The following is a 27,968-nucleotide window of genomic DNA, read 5'->3' as shown; positions in this document are numbered from 1 at the left end:
CCATGTTCCCCACCAAAGACTTTTTAAGTCATCAGAGCCACCAGCTTAATGTCTTCCATAGTTTCAACTTTAGTTCACATCAAGAAAACTAGTAGACCAAGGTCCTTTATCATGCTTCTAATAAGGGAGTACTTGGTACAATACCAGTCAATATTTCTACAAACTGTGTATGATAAAAAAAACCTTATAGTTACAGCCAGAAACCAGAACGGGTTCCACCCAATTACTACCCAAACAATCCAAAATCCAAAATCCAACATCAAAGACACTTGCAGCCAGAAACCAGAAAGCAGAACCCCGGAAACATCAAAATAATGGTTACTGTTGCCTCTCAATTATCAAAAACGAGTTGCCTCCTGCCCGCATTATGACAAATAAAAGCAATGATCCTCGACTAGATGGGCTTGATCTTAAAATGAAGTGAAATAAGAGAGAAAACGAAACACTTCAAGTCCTGCAATAATAGAAAGGTACCACTATGAGAATATGCTACATGGAATAGCTTAACCAGTATGCCTGTAATTCGATTTATTATATTACATCAACGCAACTGCATGACTTGCATCACCATCAAGCAACAATCTAGTTTAAAATGATTTAAAGGGTGTTTAGTACGGTGGTGTTATGTTGCAGTTACGTTTTGGGTTGATGAAATACAAATTTGTATGAGAAAGATTTTTCCACCTGAAATGTTTTGAGTTGATCAATACAAATTGCTATTCTACCTAAAACACCAAATTTGATGTTTCTTATATAAATGCATTTTTGTAATTGAAATGTGGTGAGTTTCCGCTCACCTCGGAAACCTCTTCGAGAGAGACTTGACCTCCTGAAACAGAAGATGGAGAGAAAAGAGGGAAGGGAGGGAAGGAATAAGCTGGACTCAGGGAGAAGAAAATTAAAGGAGAATCATTTATTGCTTTCATTATATGATGATGGCCTTATATAGCTGGCCTACAGGTGCAATATCAGAGGGAATATCCTCTGATTTCTGGATAACTAACTCTGCCAGATAACATGGGTGGAATATCTTCAGGCGGCAAAGTAACTAACTCTGAGTGTAACTAATTCTGGAGCTCTGTCGCCTGTCTCCTCTGTCTTCTTGTGAATGGCTGATAGGTGGTGGCCTGCTCCACTCCCCTAGTGGGTTCTGGAGGGAGTGTTTGGGTCTCAACAGTTCCTCCCCCCTTAGCACTGACCTTGCCCTTAAGGTCTAGGTTGGGAAACCTCTCATTCAGCCTTAGATAAGGTTCCCATGTGGCCTCTTCTGGAGGCAGTCCGGCCAATTCAATCTTGGCTTCTGGCACAACCTGCCCTCCTCGTTGAACCCATCTGAAATCCACAATCTTGATAGGCTCCGTGTAAATGTCCCCTTCATCTGTAAATTGGGGTAAGTTGGGTGAGATAGGGGTATGATTCCCCACAGCTTTCCTAAGAAGTGAGATGTGAAACACCGGGTGTAGCTTCGAGGTAGCAGGGAGGTCCAATCTGTAAGCAACAAGGCCCACTCTCTCCAGCACCTTATAGGGCCCAGAATATCTGGGGGCTAGCTTGTGCCAAGCCCGTCTCATCATTGAGACCTGGCGGGTAGGTTGGAGCTTAAGGCAGACAGAATCACCTACCTGAAACTCTAGTGGGCGGTGGTGAGAGTCATAGTAGGCCTTCATCTTTTGCTGGGCTTTAGTCAAATTGGCCTTGAGCAGTCTAAGGATCTCATCTCTTGCCAGTAGGCGAGTCTCTACTTCTGCCACCTTAGCTGACCCAAATTCATAAGGTAATATGGGAGGAGGTTCTCTGCCATATAGAGCCTTGAAGGGTGTCATTCCTGCTGCTGACTGATAAGTTGTGTTGTACCAGTATTCTGCCCACGGAAGCCAGTGAGCCCATTGTTGGGCTTCTCCCCTATGAAGCACCTTAGGTAGGCTTCTAAGCACCGATTAAGAACTTCAGTCTATCCATCCGCCTGGGGGTGGTAACTTGTGGATGGGTGCAGTTGGGTTCCTTGCAATCAGAAGTACTCCTTCCAGAATGAACTCAGGAAGGGAGGGTCACGATCCAAGACAACGGATCTTGGTGTCCCATGCAATTTTGCGACGTCCCGTATGAAGATGTCAGCCATTGTTGCTGCGGTGTAAGGGTGAGGCAGGGTAGAGAAATGGCTATACTTGGTGAGACGGTCAACTACTACCATGATAACTTCTTTCCCTAAAGAACGGGGAGGTCCGGTCATGAAGTCCATGGAGAGGTCTTCCCATACTTGCTCTGGAATCTTGAGGGGTTGTAGGAGGCCCACAGGAGACTGTGAGGAGTATTTCTGTTGTTGATAGGTCTGGCATTTGGATACATAGTGTAACACGTCCTTGTGCATTTCTACCCAATGGTAGTGGTTGTTGAGCCTCTTTAGAGTCCTTAGCACTCCTGAATGTCCTCCCAAAGAGGAATCATGAAACAACATCAATAGTTCAGTTTTGTGGCTGGAATTCGGAGCAATCACGAGCCGGCCCTTAAAGAAGAGGTCTGGTCCCACAATTTGGTACCCTACAACCTGGGAAGGGTTCTGCCTCAATTTTTCCCTAATGTCCTGCACCTGCGGATCAGACCTTGCTTCTTGCCATATGGCTTCAAACAAGGGAAAACTGGGCTGAGAGTAGGTTAGTTGGGCCAGCTCCTCTACCCGCGATAAGGCATCAGCTACCCTGTTGGCGGGCCCAGGCTTATACTCTATTCGATAGTCGAAGCCCATCAGTTTACTAAGCCACTTTTGCTGCTCCGGGGTGTGCACTCTTTGTTCTGCTATATACTTCAGACTTCATTGGTCTGACCTTATGATATATTGGCGTCCCAATAGGTATGTACGCCATTTCTGGACTGCCATCATCTCCTTGACATAAGTGGACTGATTCTGGTGGGCGGCTGATAAGGCCTTGCTGAAGTAAGCAATGGGCTGTCCCTTCTGCATCAGGATGGCCCCCCCACCCCTGCACCTGAGGCATCACACTCAATCTCAAAGGGCTGGGTGAAATCTGGAAGAGTAAGGACTAGAGGGCTCGAAACTGTTGTCTTCAAGTCTTCAAAGGCCCGTTGGGCCTCATCAGCCCAGCTGAAAGAATCCTTCTTCAACAGACACGTTAGAGGGGCGGCCATGAGCCCATACCCCTTAATGAAACGCCTATAATACCCGATAAGCCCAAGGAAACCCCTAAGAGCCTTTACAGTAGTGGGCTTGGGCCATTTTTGGATGGCATCTATCTTTTCTGGGTCTGCCATGACCCACCCTGCTGCAACCACATGGCCTAAGTATTGTATATGTTTTTGTCCAAAAGAACACTTGGTCATTTTGGGTAACCCAATCCTTGCTGTAAACCAGAATGTCATCGAAGAATACTAAAACAAATTACCTTAAGAAAGGCCTGAAAATGTCATTAATGAGGGCTTGGAAGGTGGAGGGGGCGTTTGTGAGCCCAAACGACATAACCAGAAACTCATAATGGCCATCATGGGTTCTGAAGGCTGTCTTATGGATGTCGGCCTGGTGAACTCGGATCTGATGATACCCGGGATCGCAGGTCCAGTTTGGAGAACACATGTGCTTCTCCTAACTCATCCAGCAGTTCATCAATGAGGGGTATCGGGAACTTGTCCTTCATTGTAATCTGATTCAGGGCCCGGTAATCTACAGAAAACCACCAACTACCATCCTTCTTTTTTACTAGGAGTACAAGGGATGAAAATGGGCTGGTGTTGGTCTGTATATGCCCTTTGTTCATTAGCTCTCTTACCGCCTTCTCAATTTCTAGCTTCTGAAAATAGGGGTATCTATATGGCCTCACATTGGCCGGTTTAGAATCTGGTAAGAGGGGTATCTGATGGTCATGGGCCTGGGGTGGAGGTAATTGGCTTGGTTCCTTGAACACGTCACCAAATTGATCGAGTATTGATCGTAGTGCCTCGTGTTGGGATTCCGTGGGTTGGTCACAGCCTTGACTGTTTAAAGTTGGAACTGTAGGCTGCATGCCTAAGTGCATAAATAAGGGCTATCCTTGGAGGCCCGTAACATGGAAGCTACAGTATCACCTTGGGGACTCGGAGGCCGCACCCCTTGTAGATGGCAAGTCTGACCATCCTAATAAAAGTCCATCATCATTTTGGCCCAATCACATAGTGCAGGCCCTAGGCCACATAACCAATGAATTCCCAGAATAATATCAGCCCCTAAGAAATCCAATGGGTGATCTACCACAAAATAGTGGCCTTGTATAAGGATCTTTTCCTTCTTGCACACACCATCACATGACATCTGACTTCCATTAGCCACATAGATTGAAAAGAGTGGAGTGGATTGTATAGACATACATAGTTGCCTTGCTAATCGGCAAGTGATGAAATTCAAGGTAGAGCCACTATCAATCAAGATCATCACAGATCGGCCCACCAACCTTCCTTCTACTCGCATGGACTGAAGAGGGTTGAGGCCCATGAGGGCGTGTAAGGAGATCTCGGCTCCAACAAGTTCAGGTTCAACTGAGATCAGTTCACAATCTTCTACGTTTTCTTTCGGTTCTTCCTCTATTTGAAGGAGAAACACTCGTTGGACTCTGCACTTATGGCCCGGTCCAAACTTGTCATCACAATTTTAACAGGGGCCCTTCTCGCGTCGGGCCTGCATCTTAGCCCACGAGAGGCGCTTGAAGTGCACAGTGGGCCTGGGCAAAATGGGCTTCTGAGAATCCCCAACTTGTTTCATGGGTTGATGTTCGGCCCGCAGAGGAGCCCTCACATTCGGGTAGGATGGTTTGCTGGTTCAGCGCATACTATCAATCTTCTCTTTTTGCAGGCGAGCCATACCCACCGCCGCCATGACTGTCGCTGGTCGAAGAGCTCTCACTTCCAAGCGGATGTCTTATCTGAGACCTCCCACGAAACACCCTACCAAAGCCTTCTCCGCCCATCCATGTACCATGGTTGCCATTCTTTCGAACTCGAGCTGGTAGCCTGCTACCGTCCCAGCCTGTTTTAGTCGAGTGAGGAGTTCATCGTAATCCACGAATGTCGTCAGCCCAAAACGGATGCACGGGGCTTCCGTGAACTCCGCCCAAGTTACCTGAGGATGGGTTTGTCGATACCATTGGAGCCAGAGAATAGCGTCTCCTTCTAGGTGAATGGAGGCGATGGCGACGTGCTGGTGTGCAGGGGTTTCATGGTACTCGAAGAATCTCTCTGCTCTGAAAATCCAAGGAATGGGATCTCCACCGGAATAGTTGGGAAAATTGATTTTAGTAACCTTTCCGGCGGGGTAACTCCCAATTCCTTGGCTACCGGAAACAGAGGCGTCAGCCCCTACTGGATGACTGGTCTCGCCGGATTGTTGTTGGGAGATGAGGTTAGAGATGACCACCTTGAGATCCCTGTGTTCGTTCAGTACCTAGTGGAACCCAATCTCAAGTTGGTCGACTCTATCTTCCATGGTAGAGGATCTTGTCTGCGACATAGTTGGTCTGCAATTTGGCTCTGATACCAACTTGGTGAGTTTCCGCTCACCTCGGAAACCTCTTTGAGGGAGGCTTGACCTCCTAAAACAGAAGATGGAGAGAAAAGAGGGAAGGGAGGGAAGGAATAAGCTGGACTCGGGGAGAAGAAAATTAAGGGAGAATCATTTAATGCTTTCATTATATGATGATGGCCTTATATAGCTGGTCTACAGGTGTATATCAGAGGGAATATCCTCTGATTTCTAGATAACTAACTTTGGCAGATAACATGGGTGAAATATCTTCAGGCGGCAGAGTAACCAACTCTGAGTGTAACTAATTATGGGGCTCTGTCGCTTGTCTCCTCTGTCTTCTTGTGAATGGCTGATAGGTGGTGGCCTGCTCCACTCCCCTAGTGGGTTCCGGAGGGAGTGTTTGAGTCTCAACAAAATGACATTCATATATGATGTGGCAACACATATTTCTCACAAATTTGTATTGATCAACCCAAAATGCAACAGCAATGCAACCCCACTGTAAGAAACACCCCCTTAGACTCATTTTTCCTAGTCATCATCCGAATTAATGTGGAAACTATCAATGAACATCTAAGAATAGATTATTCATTCATAAAAAAAAATCTAAAAATAGATTATTTTACGAAAGTTTTGAAATGAATCAATTTAAATATTGACTCCAATCATTTATTTTCATAAATCTATTCTACCAGCTTTTCAGCTTTGTCACTCACCTCAAAACCAAAAAATGAGGTCAAATTATTCCAACATTTTTTGAAGATAAATAACAAAAGAAAATTCATTAATCTTAAAGAAAAGCTACAAGAAAAAAGAGGTGACGAGTAATCACCCAAAATAGAAAGTACATGAAAAGCAAGAAATACATCAAGAAATTTCCCTCCCAAAAGCCAATACCTAAAGAGACTCTAGAAATCCCATAAAATTCAGTAAGGATTAAAATCCAATCCAGTCCCTACAATTGGAAATAATACCTCCTTGGATTTTGCCTTGCCTTCAGATAGTCTTTTGTTTCTCTTCTTCCAAATATCCCAGCAAATCACATAAGGAACAGACCAATCTATCTTTTCCCTTTTGATTCCATTTAGAACAGGCCAGCATTCAAAAACATCCTTTGGACAGTTGGGAATTCCTCTAACCACACCAAAAAGCTTGAAGAAGAATCCTCAAATACGAGAGGAAAATCTGCAACGCACCAAGAGATGAAGAATGTTTTCCTCCACTTCAGCACACAAACGACACCTGTTCACAAAATGTAGACCTCCTCTTTTCAACTGATCTTGAGTCAGGATACTCTCCAAAGCAATTAACCAAGCAAATGCTTCCACCCTCGGAGGAACTAGATTCCCCCAAATTCCTTTCAAATTGACTTTTTCCACTTGATTCCTAGTAAGACAGTTGTAGTAGGATTTTACTGTGAACACCCCATTTCTGCACATCTTCCACCATCTTGAGTCTTCTCTATCAACCTCCACTTCCACCATTTGTAATTTAGACAACAGTCTCAAACATTCCTACAACTCCTAATCGAACAAAGGTATTCGAAAAGATTGGTGCCACACATCCCTTCCTTGATTCACTTGGAAACAGTGAACTGAGATATTCTTCTTACTTAAATTATAGACATGCACAAATCACGCAACTTTCCAGCTCTAATCCAATCATCTTCCCGAAACTTAATTCTTGCACCATCCCCAACTTTAAGGCTGAATGAAAATTCATGATACCTTTCCACATACAAACTCCATGCACTGCCTTTACCTTCCTTAAATCCCACCCAAAATCAACCACACCATATTTGTAAGCAATCACCTTTCTCCAAAGAGACTCCCTTTCCTCCCCAAACCTCCAAAGCCAACCCAACAAAGCTTTGTTAAATAACCGCACCCTCCTGATCCCAAGCCCCCCATTTTCCCAACATTATTCATATGCATTTTACAAAATTTCAATAATTCAGTACATCATAAGTGACAAGGGGTCACCACATAGAAAGAGAGGATATAATTTAAACCACCACTCTCTAAGAAAAGAATACCACCTCTTGAACAATACCACACTACAAACAACACTGTTCAGTACTCATTAAAAAAAAAAAACGGCAACATTCAACTCAATATCCCAGCCAACCGACCTCCCAATAAACATTTCAACAACAAAGCAGCTAGACCGGAAACTAATAAAATAACACCAACCTCACAAACATCTTGCATCCTCACTATCCTTTCAATATCCATCTTTTCTCCATCCAAAATCATCTCGTTTCTGAAAAATCAAATCCATACCTTTTGTAGTACTATGGAATCAAACATAGAAGTGGTCTGCCTGAAAGACAGCAGATGGCAGAGAGAGGAGATCGAGATGGTTCCAGATCTCAGATCTGAAACCTGAATGGGCAAGAGGGAGTCTCTAAAGAATGAGGTAAGTGCTCACAAGAACTCTAGAAGGCTTGTAGGCAAAAGGGTGTCTAGATCTCCTTGGGAGATCCCTATTTATAGATTTCCTAGGGGGAACTTCCCTCTTCTAGAAAGTTCCTTTCCGAATTTGCTACCAACTATTTTAATTTGTGCCATTTTCTAGAAAGTTTGTTTTTGGGTTCGTAAAAAGTAGTTCAGATTGTGCCATCTGGACCAGTTAGGGCTTTGCCACATGTCCATGTGGCATGTGGTTACCTCGGTACTTGGGCTCCCGCCCTTTCTCAACATGTGCATATAAAGGCATGGGTAGCTATGGTCCTTTCATTGCAATGAAAATCTGAATGCGATGGGCAGTGTGATGAGAGCACAATGGGATTAAGGAGAATGCAATGAGGGGCTAAATGTGATGTGACAGGTTCACCTACCTGAGAGAATATAAATACTATCTTCAAATTGTTTGTTTGGAACTGTATGGTTTCAAAATTTTAATTCCCTCTGTTTATTTTAACTTCAAAAAGTACATTTCAGTTAGTAGGAGCTTTTGTATCAGTTTGTATTTGTCAATAGGAGGCTAAATTTACCGCTCACTTTATCCTTTGATCTTGCACAACCATGAATGAGGTGTATGTATACATGCAGAGTGCCCTAGGGAACTAGTTGATGTTTCGTCTATGCATGCCATGTCTGTTATGGGCCCGGGCGTAGGATCTCGTCACGGGTCGGTCCACGGTGAAGGCCTCTAGTTTCCCCTTGCCCCTAAGGGGTGATTTGTCCAAGAGATCACCCTAACTCTCCTTTACTTTTCTCTTTGACTGAAATTATGGATGCCTTTATTCAATAATAGTGGCTCCTTAAATAGAAGATTACAAAAGTCCTGCTCTTAGGGAGACTCCTTGCTGAATAGGGAGACCTCCAACTCTATCTTGATAAGATAAGACTGATAAGATAAGATAAGTCTCTCTCAATCCTAATCTAATAAGATAAGATAATCTCTCTTAATCCTAATCTAATAAGATAAGATAATCTAATCTACTAACTTAATAAGATAAGAATAACAAGATAGTCTAATCTAATATGCTGAATGGATAAGACTGTTACTGCCGAATTGGATAGGATGAGAACACCGGATCATTGCTGCTGCTGCTCCCGATACGCGTCCACATCAATGTCATGCCTGTTAATTTTATGGACAACTAAAGTCTTTTTGGATCATTGCAGATCACCATTTTTTTATGAAGCTGCAGCTACTGAGCCACTTTTATTGGGATTCAATCATGTTGATCATCGAAAAAATGTCATTATCCAAGTATTGGCCCCAGTATCTGGGGTCTTGGAAAGGTGAACTGTATACAGTCCTCTAACCTTTGGCATTTTACTGCAGAGTGGCCACTCTCAGACTTGAACCCAATACCAAATTAAGCAATCAATCATGATGAAGCCAAGAGGACTGCCTACGCATGAACATGTTCCAACTCTTGTTCCAAGATGGATTCCATGCCCCTCCTGAAGGGTCCATGTGTTCAGTAACGGTTTTTTATAGGTTAAATCCATAAAGACAGGACACTCCATTGCTGTATCATCCGATGTTTCTAACCCATGCTTGGTTTTGACCACACTGCTACTTATATCATCCAAGTTTAATACTGAACTCAAAATATATACAATCACTTTCTAAAGATATCAGCTTAAGAAGAAAAGGGGCCATAAAAGAATTTCTAGGTAATATTTGCTTCCAACTCCATTGCCTTCTCATAGAACAACCTTCTCCAAAATTTCAAGCCTCTTCCAAATCTTTCAACTTTTGGATTTCCCAGTCATGATTTTGGTCAGCCCTTCTCTTCCCCCAATTTCCAAGAAAAAAGATATACATTGTTAACTTTCTGAACATATGATAACACATGATGCACCCAAGACACATCTTATCTTACTTTGTGAATTCGGTTCTCAAAATAGTATCCATGAATCCTTTGTTCTAGAATCCCACTTAATCAATCAATCTAATACTTTCCATTTTGAAATAACCAAAATTATCCCAAGTGCAACACATGAATCTACAATTCTACATCCAGATAAGATCCAGTAAAGCATACTTCAGTGACTTATTTGGATTCATCCTGTATCAAATCAGTGTCAAGGTATGCATCATCATCAAAAATTTCTATTCTCATCTTTCCAAGAATTCCAAGGAATCACAAAAGCATTCTCAGTAGAACTCCTTTCATAGGCTTCAGAACCATCAAAAGAAACCCAAGCGATGATGTCTATCAGCTTCTATGCAAAATAAATAAAAAAGTAACCCAAATAAATACAAGAAATCCAATCACCCCTCCTCGTCAAACCAGAGGAATCAGTAAGTGGTTGAGAGACTCTTCATTCCATAGGGCAAAAAACTCATGGAACCTTTTGATTCTAAACCAATCATCCAAACTACGTTAGCGAACAAGACACCCTCCATCTATAATCCCTACCAAATTCATTCATAATCATGAGACAAGCTCAACACCTGCCCATATCTTCAATTCAATCTATTGTAAATTTGTAACTACAAACCACTCGCCTCCCCACCAAAGTGTTCCCACGCTGCTTACTGTTCCAACGTCAGCCGTAATGGTTAATCATGATTTCAGCATTTGCGCCACACTTTTTCTCTCCAACATTTAATTAATGCAGTTAACGATACAGAAGAGTAATGATCAATGCAGAAACAAACCTAAACATCTAAGCAAACAAACTAGTGCAAAACAGTCTCTAGTTTGCTCTGTCTTGTTAGGATCCATTCAACATACCTGAACAAGATAATAAAAAATGCGAAGCCCTTCGGGATCTTTGCTGCTTTGGACATCAACAAGCGACCCAATCTTCGAAGTGGTAAATGAAATATGCTCATTCCCCATCACAATCTCAAGCTCCTGACGCCCAACGCGGTCGGGTTCCGGCCAGTTGTTATCATCTTCCTTCATTATCTGAAAATCTCCACAAATTCAACCAAGAAGAACAAAGAAGAACAACCAACAGAGAAGGAAAAGAGAAGAAACCCTAACCCCCTACCAAATTCCAGAGTAAAAAAAAAAAAAAGTCTAAAACAAAGGAGAAGATAAAGAGAAAACAAAACCTCGCTCTCCGCAATGATTCTACGGCATTCTTTGAGTACAGCGGGGGTGAGGAAGACTTCTTTGCGGATCATGGTGTCGTTCTTATAGTTGGAGTTGTTGGCGTAGCGAAGCTTTCCATCGGGACGAAATTCGAACTCTAAGAACTCGTGGCCGAACTTTCCTTTGTGGCCTACGTAGTATCGAAGATAGAACTCTGCGTTATCTTCCCCTGCCATTTCTTCTCCCTTCCTGCTTCGATTGCTGTTATTCGTTTTTCCCTTCTGGGTATTTGTTGTGAAGTGTGGGTACGCTCTCTGGATTCGGCTGATTGAAAATCCTGTTGTCACCGCCTCACCGGGGTTTTTATGCAGAACCAACGGGAACCCGTGCGGTGCACGGGTTTATTGAGAAAAGTGAAATAATCCAAAACTTATAATTAAAGAAAGAATCAATGTTGTTTAAAATAATTAAAATTTTATTTTAATAATTTGTTATAAAAATATTTTACTAATTTAATAATTTAGTAATTTTAATTAATTATATTAATATTTTAATAAAATAATAAATTATTGTTAATTATTTTTTCCTTATTATTTGTAAGTGTTCTATTTTATTTATTTTACTATATTAATGATTAAACGTTTCAATTTTTTGCAAATATCACTTAAATGTTTAAAATACTTAAAGATCAATAAATATAAAAAATTAGGCTATAGTCATAATTAAATTAATCTATAGTTAATTTTTTAGTCAATAATTAAATTAATCTAAGTCCAAAGTTAGAGTTTTAAGACTTTGGATTAGGCTTGGATTGATCCTAATCGTGACCCAACCCATCCAAGTTGCATGCATTGTAACATTCATATAATTGGACTGAACCAAATTAAGTGCAACCCATGGATACATAATTTATGGGTTTTTTAACTATTTTTATATAATATTGAAGCCAAATGAGCTATGAATTGCCTCACCTAGCCTAGCCCACACCTTAAGTGTAATAATATTTATCTAAGCCTAAAGGGTTTCCCGTGTTAATTATAGAACTATGATTTTTTTACAAATTAAATTTTTTATTTAATTATAGTCTAATATAAAATATATATAACATATATTTATTAGTATAAAATTTGTTATCTAAATATTATATACCATATATGCATATAATTTCCAAGTTGATCCTGTTAGGGGTTGCTTACCTTGGGCCCTATCTGCTAGGGCCATCATTGGATTTCGAAAGTTTGACACCCAATTTAACTTCAAATCTGATTATCCCATATTTGGATGTTAGAATTTGCATGTGGTTAATCATTCAATTGGATGTGAATTTAACCCTACCCAAATTGATTAAAATCCACATCTAATAAAAAATTATTATTTTGTATATAGTATAATTATTGTATACACATAGATATTATGTGTAAGTATACATATACGCATTTATACTTTAAAATTCAAAATCCAACATAATAATAATCATGTATGGATGCAGATCTAGAGATTTCATAATCGAATGTTGATGTAGATGTAGTTGGATATGATCTAAATCAAATTCGCTTATAGCCCTAATGACCACATTATGTGTGGTCTTGGTGCAAATCCAAGCTAGACCTAGCTTAGAAGAAAATAGTTGATTGAACCTAAAAATTTATAGGTCTAATTGGGTTAGGCTATCTATTAATACTAATTTTTATTAATTTCTTAATTGTTAATAGTTACTAGATAAAATTGAAAACAGATTCCAATTACTATTATTCGATTCATTTGGAGCTAGAATCGGAGTAAACAATTTTTATATATTTTATTAATAATGTATTACTTTATTTTCTTATATTTTATTAATATGCCATTATTTTATTTGTATTTAATTATTATTGTTATTATTATTATTATTATTGTTATTTTAATATTGTATGAATAATTTATTATAGTATTATGATTCTATTACTATTTTACTAATATTTGTTAATAGTTTATTAACATTAGGATTTGGGGAATTTTTTGTCTTGAGTTCTTTACTCGTTAACAACAAACTCTGGAATGGGAATTTCATTCCCCCAAGTAGGGATGACAATTTTTCCCATTTCCCCGATCTCCGTGGAGATCTGGCCCGAATGGGGCAGAGATGGGGATGATTTTCCCCCACGATGACGGGGATGGGGAAATTTTCATTCCCATTAGACTTGTTAATGGGTCGGGTCGGGCTTGACTCTTTATTAACAAAAAAATGTTAGAACCGAGCCTGAGCCCGAGCCTAGCCCGACCTAATAAAAGAATTTCAAAATTTTTTCTATTCAAATAGACATTATCTATTTAAATTCATATGTTTTTTCCCCTATTTAAATGAACAATGGGCCTACAAGTGAATCAACAACCTTTTCAAATAAAAAAATTTATTCAAATGGACATCACATAGGGTTTTTACTTAGGTTTAACTATAGGTCGGGCTGGGTTTACTTAGGTTTAACTATAGGCCAGGTCGGGCTATTTTGGCAAAGCCCGAGCTCGGCTCGAATTTTATGCGGCCAGGCTTTTTGGCTCGAGGTTAAGCCCGTAGACCAAAAAGCCTGTTCAAGCCCGTCCGGGGGTCGAGCCAGGTCGGGCCGGACCGTCGAGCCACCCGGCCCATGAACAGGTCTAATTCCCGTTAGCGGAGACGGGGAGAGCATTCCCCACCCCGCAGGGTCCCGATCCCCGTCCGTGAGATCCCCACTAATATATATGTATGTATGTATGCATACATTATATATGTATATATGTACACATACATCTATATATTGATATTTTTTAAAATATGGTTGAATATGTTTGAATCGTTTCTAATAGGATTGTAAATTTTAATTATTTTATTTTTATTTTTTAGATAAAATAAAAAACAAATCAAAATGGTTAACATTATAAAAAATCACGAGGAATGGGGATCCCCGTGGAGACGGGGATGGGATGGGGATGGGGATGGGGATTTTTGTTGGGACGGGGACGGGGAGAGCCCGCCCCGCCCCGCCCCGCCCCATTGCAATTCCTACCCCTAAGAATGGGAATCGGAATCTTATTCTTCCGTTCTTGTGAAACAAATAGTTTGCAATTCTAATTCAGATTCTAGGCATCTATTTGAGGGAGCCAAATAGATCTTTATGGTATTATGTTGAATTAGTATTCCCTCCACCCCCCCACCATTCTCTCTCTCTCTCTCTTAGAGGTGTAAATCGAGTCGTGCCACTTGCGGCCCGACAAGGCACACGACACCCAGTATGATGGTCTGGGCCGTGTTGGGCCTAGGGTTCCAAGTCCACGTGCCAGCATGACCCATCCAATGAACTAGCCATTGGGGGGTCCCCAACAACTAGTTTCGGCTTTTTGGGTTTTTTTTTATAAAAATACCCTCCTAACAGCTATATAGGGGGTATTTATGTATTTTGGTTTTGGGTGGGGGGAGAAAGAGTGACAAAAATGCCCCCTAACAGTTATATAACAACTAGTTTGGGGGGCGTTTTGGGTAAGTGATAAATAACTTTACAATGACCAAAATACCCCTCCTAACAACAAAAAACAACTAATTTTTAGGGTATTTTGGACAATTAAATTATTTTCAATTCCTATAAATAACTCTATCCTCCACCATTCCCATCACACCATCTCAATAATTCTCTTAATCTCTTCTCTAGTTCTCATACTCTCTCAAGTCTCAATCTCTCAATCTTTCATACATTCTCTGATTCTCCAATTCTCAACTTTATTGAAGCTTCAACAAGAAGAAGGCTTGCTCAACAGCTCAAGTATCTCAACTCTCAAGTTAGCAATTGGGGAGGCTTGGATTCTTGGTCTTGAAAGGTTTTAACCATTGAAATTAAGTTGGGATTCCGAATCGGCAATCCGAGTATGTGCAATTAAATAAGTTATTTTTAACTTAAAAAAATGCCCGCTTCTCATAAAATCGATTCCCTAACATGTTCAATGTTAACAATATTCAATCGCAGCATGGTAGTATTAACATTGATATGGATGCTATTGATATTGATGGAACTTTCACCCCTAGTATTGATATTAGGGGAAAGAAAAAGAAGCCCACTAAGTTGATTAGCCCGATTTGGAAAATATTTAAAATAAAGTAGATTTAAGGAAAGGAAAAAAGAGTTATTTGCCAAAAATATAAGAAAGACTTTAGTTATTGTACAAAGGGTGGTAATGGCCATTTGGGTAGACATCTGCTCATCCATGAGAAAGCAGAAGAAGAAGAAGAAGAAGACGAAGAAGAAAGTGAGACAAACAAAACAAACACAAATTGGGAGGGATTGGTACTTTTAAATATTCTCAAGAAAAATGAGACAAGAATTAGCAAAATACATTGTACATGGTGAACAACCATTTTTGTTAGTTGAAGATACTAAACTTGAAAAATGGTTATGTAATCCACAATTTAAAAAAGTTTATAGGAATACTATTAAATTTGATGTTTTAAATTTTTTTATTCATATTGTTGGAATATAATTTTTTGGCCCAAGAAGTTAAATAGGGCCCAATATGAAATAAAATCGAAAGGGATTGTTGGGCCCACTAAGAGGAAAGATTTTTTTAGGTGGAACCCAATGTATTTAATCCATTAGCCAAAAAGGACACTAGTGAGTCCAATGAGAATTGGACTTAACCTTCAATTTTCGGTAGAATGATCTCATAACAAAAAAAAAGGAGAAAATCCTTAATCAAATTTGGACAGATTAGCTAAAATTTGACTTGGGGTTTGGTGAATCCCACGAGCAGCTTTCAAGACTTAATTGATCCAAAAAAAAAGGAAAAATGATGGTTGACCAATGACCAAAATGATGCATGGGCCCAGCCCCTTTGCCAAGTACCATGTAGAGAGACATTGTATGCATTCAATTACATTTAAATGGGAATCAAAGATTGATCACAGATTTGTTAATTAGAGATCTCAAACCAACTAACTTTCCAAAACGATACAAATTATAATTAACAAAATCCCATTTAAAAGGAAATCAGCACACAAGGGGGGTTGATTGATCAACCAAGTTTGGAAGTCATGGCCGGTCAAGTATGGGCCCAGCCTCTTTAAATAAGTGGGAGAAAAATCCAACCCATCTTCCTAATTTGCTTTTAATTGATCACCAAACCATAATCAAGTTTTTGGCTGAACTTGTCTAAAGAGAGGACATTATAAATAGAAGAAGGAGAGAAAGGGGTCCTGCACTCGGCTCTTTATTACAAACATTTCTTCCAAGAAGAAGAAGAAGAAGGAGGAGAGAGCTTCATCGGATGGTCTTTCTCCCATTCAGCTATCCCCTTTTAACCACCGACTTCGTCTCCGACCGCTTCCGTTTGTTTCTGACTGCTTTCGTTGCTTTTGAAAATAAAGGAGAGGAAACGGGTTGCACTAAGATCAAGGAAGGAAGAAGAAAAAATACTCGAACTCTTCAACTGCCGAAGCACCAAAATTGCTACAACTTCATACTGCATCAACCGGGGAAATTTCAATCTTCAAATTCCCGTGATTCAAAAGGCTTCTATTAATTCTACAAGCGAGGATATTGCTTTTAGTTATTCACGTTCTAATCATTGATTGAGCGTGAGTAAATTTTCGCTCATACAAGGTTGGGCATTACTTGCTTCTCATAATTGCAAGTTCTAGTCGCGGTTTCGGATTTTGTCCAAGACAAGAGAATCAGAGGGTTTTCTTTGCCAAGAAAAAGAGAGTTTGTATCCCACTTAAATTTCTGAAAAAAAAATAAATTTCTTTGAATTTGTCCACATTAATTTTTGTGTTCCAAATTTAGTGCAAAATTTGTGTTGACACTTTAATTTATATGTTATCAAATCTTAATTCTAAAGTTGTAATTACTTTTGATATTTGGACTTCTAAATTTAACATAAGTTGTATTTGTGTTACCTGTCATTGTTGCAAGTATTTTAAATACTTTACATGCTTATAGAATTGATAATAAATTATTTTCTAATAGTTTTGACAATGCTAGTAATAATGATTCAGCAATAAATATTTTAAAATCTCAATTAAAACCATGTTTAAATGGTAAATTATTTCATATCAGATGTGTATGTCACATCTTAAAATTATGTATTTAGGATGCTTTAAATATTATTTCTACTCATATTTCTAAAATTAGAAATTGTATTATATATATTAAAAGTTTTGGAGCAAGAAAATAAGAATTTAAATACATATGTCAAAATTATGGTTTAAAATATAAACATTTTATATTATATGTTAAACATAGATGTAATTCTACCTATGCTATGTTAGAAAGTTGTATTTTTCACAAACAAAATCTTGGTGATTTTTCTAATATAAAAATGCCTACTGATATTATAATTAAGGAAGACTTGAAAATGACAATTTGTATAAGAGATTTTTTAATATGTTTTTACGATGCAATTAATGAATTATTGGGATAATGCATGATTAATTAGTGATTGTTTTACAAAATAAATATAAAGTAACAAGGAATAATAAAAATTCTACAACTTGTACAACTGCATCTTCCACTTCTGAACTTGAGTCTAATAGTGGAAGAGAAAAACTTTTTTATTTAATAAGTAAGAGGCAGAAATCCACTGCCTCGACAACAAGTTCATTTACTGAATTTAATTTTTATTTACAAGCAAATTTTTATACTTTAGGTGATTCTTCCTTTACCTTGGAGGGAGCAAATAATTTTGATATTTTATCATGGTGGAGTGAATATGCAAAAAATTATTTAGTTCTCACCACCATGGAACGTGATCTACTAAGCCCTCTGGGTCTACAATTCCATCGAAGTCTTGTTTTAGTGTATGTGATAGGGTGTTGGACGACAAGGGAAATTGTATGAATGGTGAAAGTCTAGGGATGTGCATATGCTTTAAAGATTGGCTGGATGTTGGAGATAGATTATAAGACAAAGGAGGGCATGACACTACACCTGATGTTTTACCTAAAGCAAATGATCAATGTTAAGAACAATATGAGAAAATGATGAAGTCAATATTTTTTGTATACCCAATAGTTGTATAGAAAAATTTCAAATTATTATATGTCAAATAATGATGATGATAATAGTCAACAATATTATATATTCATCATATATAATAGTCATATACAATATCATATATAAATCATATATAATTGTCATATACAATATCATATATTCATCATATATAATAGTCATATACAATATCATATATTCATCATATGATAATAGTCAAAATAATTTTCAAATTTGGTTGTCGATAATTTTGGGTACATTCTATAATATTATATATTATCATATAAAAAAGTGTGATTAATGAGAATTGTTTTCATTAACAATATTAATGGGATAAAATTAGGATAAAAAAATAAAAGGCATTAATGTCTAACACATAACCTGACTAACCATGTCAAATGGTTTAATAATTTAATTAGGTAGGTCAACGTAAGAAAGTGGTTTGGTAGGATGCAAACAGATTAGATCAAATTCGAATAGATTTGATCCAAAGATTTGACTAGATCTCATAAATATTGATTTGAATCTGAATCTGATCAAGATGTCGGATATTCAAATATGATACATTCCAATTTAACTTTTTAAAATAATAAATTATTAGAAGAAAAAGAAAATATAATAGTTGAAATAAACAAACAAAAAATATAAGTATTTTTTTAATTATTTTCATCATATAAAAAGTTTTACAAAAATGCAATATAAATAACATATTTATAAATACATAATAAATAATACATATATTAAATATTATATATAAATAATTAATTTGACCATAATATTAAAAACCAGTTTTCAAACAATATATTGGGATAGCATTTTTACCATTTTTTACCTTAATAAGAAACAGACAACCACTCTATTGGTTATATTTAGTTAATTTTGTTTTATGTACAAAAAAAATGTTAAGGGTATTTTTAGAATAAAAAATCATGGGCCTAATGGGAAAACAACACTCCTTAATGAAAGATTGATTAAGTAAATAAGTTATAAAATATGTAGAATATTTTAGTAAAATGAAAACTGTAAGGTAGGTTTAATAAATATATAAAACTATAAGATGTGTTGTAGTAAATGACCCTAGTAGAAACACATAAGAGTATATAATTGTTTTATATTTTCAACTTTATAAATAATTAATAATTATTCATATTTTATATACTATTTTTAATAATTTTTTTATAATACAAAAATAACAAAAATTAATTTCAGTTAAGTTTATTCATCAAATTGATGAAGCCGACCAACTCGATTAACTCAACCCAAGTTGGTTGGTTTTCTAGTATTTTGGGTCGTCTTTGGTTCAAAAAATTCCCAATTCAACCAAGTCGGATTAGTTTCACTTTGGTCACTTGTAAACTGACCAAAATCAAATGACCCCATGGATATACATTAATATTTTATATATTTTAATATAATTTTTATTATGGAAAAGTGGGAAATTTCCCATATTTCTTAGCCTAAAACGTTTTATACCATCAATCTAATTTTTAAAGTTTAATTTAATTTTTAAGTTTAAATCTTTTGAACTGAATGACCAAATAAAAAAAATCAACTCAAACCAATACAACTTGAGTGGGTCGATTTTCACAAAAGGTCAGTCAGTTTCAGTTGGCCAACTCCCCAACCAAACCAAGTCAATTTGGTTGGCCAAATAGCCTACAACCGAACCGAATCAACTCATGAAAAATCAAAATTTTAGCTAAGTTAATAGTTTCATCTATGATAAATAATAATAGTTTAATCTCCAACAATTATTGAAAAATTATAGCAAAAAATACACAATTATTGAAAATATATTGATATTGAAAAATACAATAATTAAAATAATTATAAAAATATAATAAGTACTAAAAATATATTAACTTAGTCAACAAATAGTATAATATCAAATAATAATTTAATCTTAATAAATATTAATAAATAAGTTATAACAACAATACAATAAATGCAATAAGTACAATAAATTAAATTTAAAATTTTCAATAATAGTAGTTTAGTCTCCAATAACTATTGAAAACTTTCTGTTAAATAACAAAACAAAATAAATTTATACATAATCATTGAAAATACATTTATCACAAAAAAATAAATAATTATTGAAATACAATAAATATTAATTTTTGTATATATAATTATATATTAAATACAGATTTAGAGTTTAAAATTATTATTAATAAATATTAAAAATTTAGAGTTATTTTCTTGAATTATTACTTGATATAAGTGAAATTAGTTATTTACAATATTATGTAAAAATATTAAATTATTCTTAATTTCAATATTATGTTATAATTATTTTTATAGTGTTTAGATTTTTTTAATTTATTACATAATTTCTTTATTCTAACTATTTAAAATCTAGTTATGTTAAATATTTAGTTATTTAATTACTTAAATAATATGTAAAATATTAATTATTTATTGAATTTAATTATTCATAAAATCATAATTTATACTATTATTACATAGTTTCATTATTAATTTTGTAATATATTAAATTATTATTAATTTTAATATTGTGTTATAATTATTTTTTGTTATTTGAATTTTATTTATTTAAAGCTATTACATATTATTAATTATTTGAAAAACATTAAAGGCAAGCAATTGACACCGAAGGAAATTCAGTCCTTCCTCCTTGTTCATCAATGTCAAAGAATTACTGAATTTTTTCTGTCTTTTTGACCAATAACTGCAAATTTCATTAAAAATTTAAAGACAGAGGACATAAAAGGCAAAGAAAAGAGGAGAGGTAAACACACTTAACTCTCCTCAAAAGAATTATTGAACAAGTGACAGTGATTCAACCACAAAGTATCAAAAATATTTGGTAGGGCTACAATGATATTAATAGCCTTTATGAGAAATGGAAGAATAGATATCATATATCAAAGTTATGAATGTTATACTTGTATTATGCATGAACAGATAATTTGCAGTTAGGTCCCAACTGATTTGATTTCCTAGGAAATGCCACCCTTTTTTGGTGCCCTAAAGTATTGAGCTTTACAGACCAAAGTTTACTTGAATTAAGATGAGATGCACCTGTAATGTTATCATAAAAAGAAAAAGTTTATTGAAAGGAAAAAAGAAGAAGAACATACCACAATAGAATAAAAACGTAGTATTGAGACCAAACTGAAGGAAACAATACAAATAGTACATTGATAACATAGAACATTCTAAAAGTGTCTTCTAACTAGTTTCTATAATCTGTCAATTTCTTCAATATATGGAAGAACCAAAATCTAATAAAAAATAAGCTAAATAATACTGGACTGACACATATCTTGGATATAGCAACATGAATAATTTTAACAATAGATATGAAAGCCAACTCATATAATTGGGATAAGACTTAGTTGATGATGGTTAGCAACATGAAAGAAATATTCTAAGTAACGAGGAATATGAACTTTGAATTTCTTTCTCTCCAAATTAGAATACAAAGTTTTGCAAAAACTTTTTTATCAATAAGACCATATTATTCAACCTTTAACTATCATAAATATCCATAAGATGATTTCTCTTGGTAAATAAATAATTTTTATTATCTCATAAATTAAACAATAAAAAATATAAATATAAAATTTTTTATAAATTTTATAGAAAAATTCGAACAAGCATTAATATCACATATTCTTCGTATTAAACAAAAATATGTTTAAAAAATAAGAATTATTGTTAGTAAAGATAGAAATGACTAAAATAGAAAGAAAAAAATAAATTAATGTCTTAATCATAATCCATTTTTCTGATTAAATAGGTTAATGGTTCAATCGGTAAGGTCATTTGGTTGCTGACTATTATCATCATCATCATTTGATATTGCCATGTGTAACACACATGCACTTTTACTAGTAAATAATAATGATATCATTCGGTTGAAGTGGGGAGAAGCACTATTATGATATATTACGATTTATGATAATTAGGGTTGAAAGCGGATCAGGTCGAATGGGATATTGGATACATCCAAACAAATTTGCTTTGTTTATACTCAGATTCTGATTCGGCCAATTCTTACGGATTGTTTATAGCGGTCTAATGGATACATTGCAATCGGATAATCATTAATAAATTAATTAAAATAGTCAAAATATTATATATTATTAATAAAATAAACTAAAAAATGACCTTTCATATTATATGATGAAAAGAATATGTTAAAAATAATTTTTATGGAGTACCAACGACTCCTTGGTAAAAACACAACAATAATATAAATTTTAAGAAAATATAATCATATTCATTTAATTGGAATAAGTCGGATTTTATTGGATCGGATAGGTGTGAATCCATATTTCAATAGATACAATTTTAATACTAAGGCAAGTTTAGAAGTGGTTACAAATGCAAATAAGTAGAGTGCAAAATGTAAGTATGTGTTGCTTTGCAAGATATCACATTCCCAATGTGATGTTGAATAGATCTATGGGCTTGAGCTTTCGGGGTGTGGATTGGTTTTGGGTTGGATCCTATCGAAATTGACTTCAATTTGGATGGATTGGGTGAACCAATAAGACATAATGAATTCAACCAGTCTAGATATAGTGGTTCAAAGTATTTATTAGATCGGATTTGATCTAGTCCATCCACAATGGATTTATATTGGATTGGGTCAGATTGAACTAATATCCAAACCATTGATAAAAGATAAGAATATAGATGTCAATGGTCCATGTTTGGATTGGAATTTGGAATCAATCTAATTAAAATATATTTGAACAGATTTGACAGTCCAAACATTAAATTGGATTGGACCGGATCCATTTATAATGGACCCATGTTGAATTGGTCGGATTGGATTAGACGCTTAACTTTTTTTGCCAAAATTTGAATGGCCCACCCTGAACCTGAACACATGCCAATGAGAAGGTCTAATGTCAAACCACCCAAGAGTGTGACAAATCAATGAAACACATCAAGGTTGATTTTGACTTGAGATCTTCTTGTAGGCTTCAACCTGATGAATTGAACTACATGAGAATGAGCATGAGAAACAAAACTTATAGACTATCACGATATGAAGGAAGGTTAATAGCAATTTCTCCCACCAATATGACCTCTAGGATTTGGGGTGTTGTGGTTGAAAAACAACATCGTTTTTATGCTTCCAAGTTCCAAATACTCCAAACGAGAGAGACCCATTAAGATCCAATTGTTTTGAACCAATTATCCATTCATTCATTAAGCCTTGGCATAAAATCAAGATGGTTCACAAGTTGCCACACTTGTTTAGCAAATCTACAATCAACGAATACATGATCAATCGATTCAGTGGATTCTCAATAGACTAGGCAAACTATATCTATGTCACATTAATGGTGAGATTTTGACTTTAAGATGACTTTTTAGCTTTCCAAGGAGACTTATGGTTTGAGAATATAATAACAACGTAAGCAAGTTTGATGGTGAATTTTCCATTAGGACTGCCACACGACCCCATTTTATCAAATTGACCCGATTCCCATAATATAAGAATTGGTTACCATTTGAAGAAGGTCTACAGTTAAGATGCCACAAATATCCCAACTTTGAGTCTCTTTGATAAGTAGTTCCTTCATAGTAAGGCTTAGATCATAGTTATTTTCACTATTGTTATTGAGGAAATTCAGTATTGGACCATTTTGGTTCAGTTATCTATCCATGGCAATGGGGTAGGGTGGGGACTGGGAGCCACTCCTCATATCTATTGTTGCGAAAATCCCTATTTCCATCCCTATCCCCGTCCTTGCTAGCGGGGACAAGGTTATCCCTATTCCCATCCCCATGAGGATTCCCACTCCCCATGTTTTTTATGATGTCTATCATTTTGCTTTTTTTTTTTGTTTTTGTTTTTCATGTCATTTAAAAGAGGGTAAATTGTAAATTAGTACCTTGTACCTTTGGGCCTAGTGTCACTTTGGTAACCAAATTTCAAAATGTGCTAATAGTCTAGTACCTGAACTTCCAAAACATCACAGTTTAGTTCAAAATCGTGAATTGCCATTAAGTGGCATGTGAAAGGTTGCAAATGCCCTTCAGTTGTCACCTAATTTTCTTTATCAACCATCCAAATGCCCAAAACTAAATGTCCTTCAGGTTGTTCACCATTGCTTTAAGTTCAACCTTGATTTTTAAGGAAGAAAATGACAAACAATGTCTTATTTTGAAGGGTAATTTTGATATTTTCAGAAGTTTTAAGTCACACATGTCATCATGTGATATAGATAGCTGATGGATTGCTAACAATAGTGAATAAACTGTGATGTTTCGAGAGTACAGGGTATACTAATTTACAATTTAATAAATTAATCAAAATTTACACCTATTAAAAAAGTTCTAAGTATATCTAGACATATTTTACCATATTTTTAAAAATATTCATATAGATACTGATGGAGCGTGATCCGGTTGGTCTTAGCTGTCCGCTGCCTTGCTTTCGAACGAGGTAGCAGGGATCCTGAAACGGGAGAGATGGGAAAGCTCCGGGGGGAACCCGGTGTAGAGGCTCCGAATCTCAAGTTAGAATCTTTCAAAAGCAAGGTAATACCAGATAGCGCAAAGTTTTTGCATACCTCTCTTATCGGGGGGCAGGGAGCTCTTATAGTCGCTTCGCGTACTCGTCCCGAGGCCCTTGTCAGATCGGGTATGATTACTCTGGCGCTTGTCAACTCGGCTGTCGTCCCTTCTGCTAAGACAGAACCGTCACTGCCTAACCGTCACCGCCTAACCGTCTAACTGGAGATGGCGGTGTCAGTGGCGGTGGCAAGTGGTCGTTTAGAGTGCTGCTGCCAAAACGTCAGATCCCAAGTCAGTCAGGCGTGGCGCCCTCGGGCACGGAATTCCCTGGTGCCAGGCATGGTACGACTTGTTTGGCTTTGGTGCCTAGAAGATGATGCGAAGTGCTGAGCGAGGTGGTCTTGAGCTCGGAGGTATCCTGAACTGTAACAAGGTGGGTCAATTCGGCGAAGTGTGTCCCAAGCTGTTACAATGTGGCAGTTCGGCGAAGTCTACCCCGAGCTGTTACAAGGTGGCGGTTCGGCGAAGTCTATCCCGAGCTGTTACAAGGTGGTAGTTCGGCGAAGTCTATCCCGAGCTGTTACAAGGCGGTCAGTTCGGCAAAGTCTACCCCGAGCTGTTACAAGGTGGCAGTTCGGCGAAGTCTATCCCGAGCTGTTACAAGGCGCAGTTGGGCGAAGTCTACCCCGAGCTGTTACAAGGTGGGTTAGTTCGGCGGAGTGTGCCCTTGTTGCCGCCTAGGCTTGACCCCTTTTGCCGAGCTGTCATTTCTGCCACGTGTCTCATAATAAAGAGGTCGGGCCAAATTTTCCTTTATTAGATACATACATACATACATACATACATACATACATACATACATATATACATACATACATACATACATACATGCATGCATGCATACAGTATATGCAGGAATCCCCATGGTGTAGGGATCAGAGGAGTACTCTCCCATCCCCTCCAACTAAGATAAAAATTTCTTCATCTCCATCTCTCCCTAAAATGAGAAAATTTGCCATTCCTACTAAAAAAAGATATAATTTTCTCCTTGCCCAAACATTATTAAATCATTTTGCATAAGGTTGTAGACTTCCAATTGAGTGAGCCCCCTTTGTTGGCTTAATATCGTAGAAACTAGCATTTTTGGTATCCTTGGCCCAAAGGTCCAAATATTATTTTGGACCATAAGAATATTCCATCCCAACTTATTTTGGCCCATAAGAATAATATTATTAAGTTCCTTCATATCCTTTAAGTTTTGGACGATAGGTAGCCCCATATATTTTCCCTTTTTTTTAGTGAACTAAGGATACCCAAAATATTAACAAATAATTTCTAGTGCTTATTGGATAGTTCTTTGAACTAATGATCCTTCATATCCTAAGATTTGCCTTTTTGTTCTTTTTCATAGCATTAAGGAAAAAAAATCATAAATGGCCTCATGATAACATTTTTGATAATTTTGAAAGATGGGGATTAAGATGCATTCCATAATCTATTTAATCCACTTATGACTCTTATTACAGTCCCCAATAAATAACCACTCCAATTTGTTAGAACCCATTTCTAATTTACGATGCATTTAAGTTATTAAATGCAAATGGACCACACATAATTCAAATCAATGTTAAAGTTGAATTCGTTCTAATTTGAGGATCCAATCAGATCTCATAAATATTGATTCAAATTCAAAATTGACCAGGATGTTTGATATTTGAATTTGATATGATCCGATTTATTTTTTTTTTAAATTAATAAATTATTAAAAAGAAAATATAATAGTTAAACAAAAAACAAAAAAAAAACAATATTTTGATTATATATGTATATATATGTGTGTATGTGTGTGTGTGTGTGTGTGTGAATCAGATCGGATCCTTTCAGATTGAATGCGAGATCTAAATCCAATCTGATTCAAAATATCTGAAATGGTGATATCCAAATCTGACAAAATAGGATCAGACTTTGGATCATATCTAATCATGAATGATCCATTTGCACCCCTAAGTCTGAATCATCTTTTCATGAATAGGAGGATTCATGGCTGACCCCATATAGTTGGGATAAGACATTAGAGTGGAGACTTGGGATCAAATTCCATTGTCACTAGGGTTGGGGGTTAAGAGGAGGGGGATGGGCTACCTTGTTGTGTAGCTCCATGAACCAAAGAAAAAATATCTATATCTATGTATACTATTATTAAAAGTGTGAATGATAGTCTTGAACTTTTGTTTAACTAAAATACTCCAATTTTTGAATTTGGTCCCTCTCTAATTGTAAGGACATAAGTGTTATTTAAACAATGTATTTTCTCCTCATTCAAATCCCTCTCATTAAGTCTTATATTTAAGTTGTTAATTCTCATTAACATTTACTAAATCATATTCTTAACTAGAATGTCCCTATTTATGAATTTGGTCCCCTTTAATTATGATAGCAGAAAATGTAATTTGCATTATTACATTTCTCCTCATTCAATCCCCGTTCATTAAGTCTTATATTTAAAGTATTAGTTCTCATTATTTCATTGAATATTATATTAATTAACTATATTAAGAGAAAATAAGTGTAACAAAGAATAATTGTTTTATCGATGATAAAAAATAAAATACACATTTAAAACCAACCAAAATATGGAGTTGTTTTTTCTGTTTGGTGGTGAGTCAACAATTCAACTTTTTTATTTAACAATGATAAAAAAAAAGATGAAAACACACAAGGGTATAAAAAATATAAAAAATTATAAAAAAAAAATTAATTGATAGTTTACTTGAAAATTCAAAAACTTGTATGTAGATAATTTTGATATATAATAACTTCTTTAAATTTTGGTTACTTGTTCCATTTGTGTTTGTCTTGCAAATATCCCCTACTTTTGTAGTGTGAAAGGATGATTAGAATTTGCGTAGTAATTGCAAGTTGAAAATGTTATTGTAGAAGATGGTATTTGTAAAACATTGGAAACAAGTATCAGCCACAAAATGCACATGCAAAAGATAATCTAAAATAAAAGAATTTCAAATATCCCCAATAAGTAGTTTGTGGAGTGTAAGTGGCAGACTGGAAATCCAAGTAACCATAACTCAATTTAGGGCTTTTGTTAATTTAAATCCTATTTGTTTGCCTTGAGAAAATAAAGAAAAACATATCTATTAATACCAAAACTTACCAACTTCCAGAAATTTCAAGGATCAACGGCTGGATGAATCTAATATAGGAGGGGGCACATGTTCAATCCGATGGGTTGCTCACTCTTTTGTCAAGTCTCCCTCATTGCTCAGTTCGGTGGGTTGCTTGTTCTGCTAATCAGGCAACACATATTCTGGCTAAACGAGTACTTTTGCTCACTCGTCTTGTTACTTGGTCTTTTCCATATGATTTTCTTTCTTCTATTCTCTCTGTGTACTGTAATATATATATATTACAAGTATATGTATGTATATATATATATATATATATATAT

At 36.0% G+C, this 27,968-nt stretch overlaps 1 protein-coding gene across 1 annotated transcript; it reads right to left on the bottom strand.

Annotated features, from left to right (window-relative positions):
* Positions 1–20: 20 nt before the first annotated feature.
* LOC148880557 (protein mago nashi homolog) lies at positions 21–11,346 on the bottom strand. Its single transcript, XM_088962498.1, has 3 exons — positions 11,030–11,346; positions 10,704–10,880; positions 21–454 (listed from the first exon to the last, which is right to left on the bottom strand). The coding sequence occupies exons 1-3, from the start codon at positions 11,243–11,245 to the stop codon at positions 395–397; spliced, it is 453 nt and encodes a 150-aa protein (XP_088818624.1). The 5' UTR covers positions 11,246–11,346; the 3' UTR covers positions 21–394.
* Between the last annotated feature and the right edge of the window lie 16,622 nt (positions 11,347–27,968).

This window comes from Nelumbo lutea, chromosome 1 (assembly GCF_056320005.1).
Source record: "Nelumbo lutea isolate HS-2025 chromosome 1, American lotus-T2T, whole genome shotgun sequence".
NCBI lineage: Eukaryota > Viridiplantae > Streptophyta > Magnoliopsida > Proteales > Nelumbonaceae > Nelumbo > Nelumbo lutea.
Note: the sequence above shows the minus strand (reverse complement) of the source record. Positions and strands in the feature narration are given on the sequence as shown.